This window comes from Thunnus maccoyii, chromosome 20 (assembly GCF_910596095.1).
Source record: "Thunnus maccoyii chromosome 20, fThuMac1.1, whole genome shotgun sequence".
Lineage (NCBI taxonomy): Eukaryota > Metazoa > Chordata > Actinopteri > Scombriformes > Scombridae > Thunnus > Thunnus maccoyii.
The window spans coordinates 1,676,111-1,682,110 of record NC_056552.1 but is presented as its reverse complement, the minus strand read 5'-3'; the positions used below and the strand labels follow the sequence as shown (position 1 = coordinate 1,682,110).

The window sequence follows — 6,000 nt, the reverse complement described above, 5'->3', positions numbered from 1 at the left end:
TCCTCCCGCTGGACTGCAGTGACATCTATAACCATGACAACACCCAACCCAGCGGAGTGTACATCATCTATCCCATCGGAGCCACGTCTGCTGTCCAGGTACACTTCATCCTCTCTGGGACTCAGTTAGAAGATGTTGGTTCAAAGATGAGTCACCATGTGAAGACAGTTCAGGTTGATTCTACTAAACCAGCAGATATAAGTGGAGGTAGTTGTGTTACTGGTTGGATACACAGACTGTATATAAAGATGGACGTGGCAAGGTGTGACGTCACCCATTAGTTTGCACTGAAACCAGTTTGAAGCCCAGAGTTGCAGCTTGTGTACATATGGGCTAACGTTAGCTACTTTAGCTAAACTGTGCTAAGGTTTCATGATAAAGTAACAGTATTTGTGGTCAACTGACCCACTCAACCTCTCTTTGACCTTATGAACCAACACATTTTTCATAAGACTTTCTTTTTGCTAATTTGTGTTTATTGGGCAGCATTTTTGATATACACTCCAGATAGTACATATATTTTTCTTCTAAACATAGGATAAGAAAGATCAGTGCTCCTCACCATGGGTGTCTGGTTATGTTTTAAAATGGGGGAGAAAACTTTGAAGGATACATAATTGAGAGGGGTCCCCCTACCCCTCCCCCCTATAAAGAAAAAATATTTGTAATTTAAAACCACCTAACCTCTTGAATGCATCACAAACAGTATATAATTGAGTGCATCAGGAAAGGAAATGATTGTTGGAATAATGTTTTTATCATTATTTTATCAATTTAAGATACTTCAGATTCAAGACGTGGCAGCTGCTGATTGATTGAATGTAGTTTTAACTAAAGGATCATATTTACTAATGAGAGTGTTTGTGTGTAGGTGTACTGTGACATGGACTCAGACGGAGGACGTTGGACGGTGAGTTTTTGAACTGAAGTCATCAAGTCACAGCTGAGTGTTTTTCAGTATGAACACTTCCTGTTGGACCTTCACAATAAATCATGAGCTGTCAGAGATCTTGTATGTTTATCAACACCCCAGGTGTTCCAGAGGAGGATGGACGGCTCGCTGAACTTCTACAGGCCCTGGGATCAGTACAAGAAGGGCTTTGGTAGCGCTGCTGGAGAGTACTGGCTCGGTGAGAAATGAAACCAAACTAACAGTCATGTGACTTCATGAAACTGTTCATAAAAACAAACTTTAAACTCTGATGTGACTTCATGTTTGTGTGTTTTCAGGTCTTGAGAGTCTCTACCATATTACTCAGAGGAAAAAATACGAGCTGCTGGTCGACATGGAGGACTTCAGTGGAAACAAAGCGTCTGCTCGTTACTCCTCGTTCTCCATTGATCCAGAGTCCTATGGATACACACTGCATGGGTCTGGATTCACTGATGGAGGAGCAGGTCAGTTACTGTTAGCAGGTAGTAGTTTTGATTTTCTGATGTTTAGTTTCCACATGGAGACACTGAAGATTTCTGTCCTTATATTGGATTATTTGTGTGATTCCTTCAGCTAAAGACAGATTCACAAAGATTTTCAAGTCAGTAACAACAAATCTGTGGTCTGTTCATGTTTTATTAATTACATGGAAGCTTTGGTTTATAAACACATTTAAAGGAAAACAATGTAAATGAGGCCCAGCAGGTTTCAAGTATTTATGTCCGTTGGACCTTTTGCAGTTCTTGTCTACATGACATATTGTATGTTGTTATGTTACAGTAGCAGCAGCAGATGCAGTACTAGTAGTACTACAAGTATTTGTACAAGTGGTAGCCATAGCAGTAGTACTGTATTAGTAGTGACATTTGTAGTGTTAATAGTTATATAACATTATATAATATGGTGTCATTAGCAGTAGTGTTGTGATCAGACACTTGTTGTTTTCTTGTGTTTCTGTAGGAGACTCCCTGAGTTATCACAACGGACAGAAGTTCACCACCTTCGACAAAGACCAGGACTCCTGGACAGACGGGAACTGTGCCAGAAAATTCCTGGGGGCATTCTGGTACAACAACTGTCACAAAACAAACCCCAATGGGGTTTATCGCTGGGGGGCTGATAACACTCAGCGTGAGGTAGGAGTGGAGTGGTCCCACTGGAAGGGCTTTAACTACTCCCTGAAGGCCATCAGCATGAAGATTCGTCCTGTGCAGTAATTCTCCAGAACGAACAGCAGAATATCTGTTGATCTCTTTCTTTCTTTCTCTCTGATCTAGTCTGTAACTTCACATATACTTCAAATAAATATTTCTAGCATCAATAAAAGTCAGGTGTAGAGTGTGTTTGTGAGCAGCTGCTGGGTGTAAAGTCTTGTGTCAAACAGCTGTTGGTGTAGAGAAATGATTGGACAGGTGGGGAACTTAGTGGAGGATCCAGAGGAACAAATACAGAGCAGCTTCCATCAGAAACATCACATGACATCACTGAAGTGATGAAGAACCAAATGACAGATGGAGTTGACTTGTATTGGAGCTAAAAGCAGCTTGAACTCTGCTGAAATGAACACGTTCCACCACTAGATGTCTCTGTTGTCTGTATTAGTTCCATCTAGTTGTATCCACAGACTGACTGTATATCTGAGCTTTCAGCAGGACACAAACTACACATGAACCCTCACACTGTCACACAGTGGTGGAAAATAACTGACTACATTTACTCAAGTACTGTACTTAAGTATGATTTTGAAGTACTTGTACTTTATTAAGTATTTCCATGTGATGCTACTTTATACTTCCACTCCACTACATTTCAGAGGGAAATATTGTACTTTCTACTCCACTCCATTTATTTGACAGCTTTAGTTACTTTTCAGATGAAAATTTGACACAATGGATAATATAACAAGCTTTTAAAATACAACACATTGTTAAAGATGAAACCAGTGGTTTCCAACCTTTTTGGCTTGCAAATCAATGATTAGAGAAAAAGTCCAAAAACTGAAAACAGATTTGTGTATCAGAACTTTGTTTTTTCTTCTTTCCTCTCCCATTAATCATCTCACGACCCCTCAGATTTATCTGCTGACCCTTTGGAGGGGCCCGACCCCTAGGTTGGGAACCACTGGACTAAACTAGCTAACTGTATATAAAGTAGTGTAAACTAGCTCCACCTCCAGCAGCTACAACAGTAACATGCTGCTCTAACACTGATGCTTCACTATTAATAATCTAATGATGTCATATATAATAATATATCAGTCAGAGGGACCAAACCACTACTTTTACTGCAATACTTTAACTACATCAAGCTCATTATAGAAAACCACTCAAGACAAGTGGTTGTTTTCAGCCAGATTTATTGTTATTTTTTATTATTTACCCAAACTAAAGTTTGTTATAATCTGTTCCACTCTTTTTAAACTTACATGTCACTGTTTGTTATTAGTTCTTAATAACTTGTATATCATTTGAAAATCATATACACATCATTTTGTACAAGAAACAAAATATTTGTGACAGTTTTCAGCTAAAACCTGAACTTGTGTGAAACGCTGGTCAAAATTACAGACTGCTACTAGGTTAAGGTAATCTAATATTGCATTGGTGCCATATTGACCCAAACAGGGTAAAATTCTGACCCATCTGTCTGCTAATTAGCCATACCATTTAAAGATGATTATATATGACATATCGTTCACAATATTTATTTGAATAGAAGAACTTAGATGTTGCAACTGACCACAAACCTGGGGACAGCTGCATGTTAAAAATACATCAAATTTAACTAATTAACTTCAGCTTTTGGTCTCAATAAGCACAGTATTCTGAAAATATATATTGTTTTACAACAATATTATAGTATTATTTATTTATTTAGTAATATTTGGGAACCCCTCTGTTAGTAACCGTCTTGCTCACTCTTGGCATACTGAAAAACAAACAGAATACTATTTCTACTTTTATTTTATTTATTCACTGAATTACAAACAATTTGAGCAAATGAGCAGGACCTGTTCTAAACTCAGATTTAAACATCGCTCTGCACAATCTGCTTTTTCATTTACAGCCATTAAACATTGTAATAAACTTCCAGCTGAGCTGAAAACCTGCACAGACTTTCATTCTTTTTCCCACCGTGCAAAAAAACAAAAATGGATACTGAGCAACCAGTCATGTCAACATTCATTTTACAGTGATTCAGGTTTTAAATTGTAATGAATTGTAATTCTATAGTTGTACTGGATGAACGTGCTGGTATTTATATGTCGATGTGTGATTTTAGATTTGTCTGTAGAACTGTTAGTGTGATAGAGACTACTGTATGTAACGGATGCATGTAAATGAATGCTTATATTATCTGTTGATTGTTCAGTGAACCTGTCCAGGAACTGCAGATGGAAATTAGCTAATAGCTAAATCTGGCATAAATCATCTCTTCTCATTTTGAGATTAATGTTTTTTGTGCATGGTCCTTGTTTAATAAAGACTAATAATAATAATAATGGCTTACTATTTGCTATTGGACCATTACAGTAAGATTACATTAATATGAAATAATGAAATGATTGCGTTATTAACTCCAATGATTATGTTCATCACAATGATTTGTTTATATTTAAATATACTGTTGTGTGGTCTGTTTTAATATGGCTGCTTAGTTTGGGGACGGTTGCGACCATGTCAGCCATGACAAAACATCATGTGCTAGCTAGACACGCTGACCCAGACACATGATAACCGTGTCACTCAGAAGTCAACAAAACAATGATTCAAACTAAGCTTTGATTATTTCATACAAAAGGTGAGCTCATGAAACAGATTTTGAAAGTATCTTCTGTCTTCCTGGTGGGGAGAGGGTCTAACTGAGCACGTGCAGCATGAGTGTCATCACTCTAGCATGACTCTGATTGGAGGAATAAGACTTATTGCAACCATCCCCAGTCTCCCCTACTTTATTCAATGTATTTAATATATTCAAAGACAGATTTTCTGCAAAATGAGCACTTTTACATTTGAGTAAATTTACCTGGTAATAAATTTGTACTTTTACTTAAGTAGGATTTTAAATGCAGGACTTTTACTCCTAAGTAAGTATTTTTACATGGCAATATTTCTACTTTTACTTGGAAAAGGATCTAAGTACTTCTTCCACCACTGCTTATTTTCAACTAATGAAGAGAGAAAGCTGCTGATGTGTTTCTGTATGAAGCCTTATATAAACAAAACTATGGAAATAATAAATAATAATAAATTAAATTAAAGCTGCAAGCAGCGATGAACGGGCCCTCGTGCCTCCGTGCACGTCGGGCCGCGGCGCAGTCGAAGGGCTTCTGTCACGGGCATGTAGATGTCTTCAGACCCGGCTGTTTTCAGACAGTGCAAGAAGGAGATAAACATCACTTCCTTTGGCCACTATTTTGCCTGCTGCTGGGGCTGCTTCACTGAAATTTTGTAGAGGGTGTTATTCATCCAGTTTGCATCACTGATGGAATATTGTCATGTAGACGTGTTCAGGCCGGGACTCTTATCAAACATGTAAAGTTTGGTGCAGACTGGAGCATGTACAATAAAGTTATAGCAACTTCCTCTGTCATAGTGAAACATCAAACCTCAACAGTGTGAGGATGAGAATTTTCTGCAGGGTGAGACATGTCTGTCTTGCTCACACCTGTGTCATCAAAATTAAGCAAGTTTTTGGCCCTTTCACTTGAATTTCAATTAGTAAATTGAAAACTCTTGATGAGTTTGGTTGTAAAAGAAATTAATTTCCTCATTTTCATTAAGTCTTCATCAAGTTTTTATAAAAGTAAAGACTTTTAACCCACATGACCTGGTCAAAGTTTGATTGACATGTGTACTGTCAGGTGTGTAGAGACAATAAGTAACTGCAGCTGGACACAGACAAATTTTCTTTGAATGGAGAGTGTGAGCAAACTCACACTTTTTTGAACATTTACTGCTTCCACATAGTTTTGGATACAAACTTCATTTGAACTTTAAATGAGTCACAAGACGTTGACCTACAAATCTTGAATTTACATGTGTTTTCTATCTTTTACTGTTTTG

General features: G+C 37.6%; 1 protein-coding gene across 1 annotated transcript; it reads left to right on the top strand.

Moving 5' to 3' along the window:
* The first annotated feature begins 21 nt into the window (after positions 1 to 21).
* LOC121887213 (microfibril-associated glycoprotein 4-like) lies at positions 22 to 2,236 on the top strand. Its single transcript, XM_042397857.1, has 5 exons — positions 22 to 173; positions 872 to 910; positions 1,034 to 1,130; positions 1,231 to 1,398; positions 1,895 to 2,236. The coding sequence occupies exons 1-5, from the start codon at positions 147 to 149 to the stop codon at positions 2,149 to 2,151; spliced, it is 588 nt and encodes a 195-aa protein (XP_042253791.1). The 5' UTR covers positions 22 to 146; the 3' UTR covers positions 2,152 to 2,236.
* The last annotated feature ends 3,764 nt before the right edge of the window (positions 2,237 to 6,000 follow it).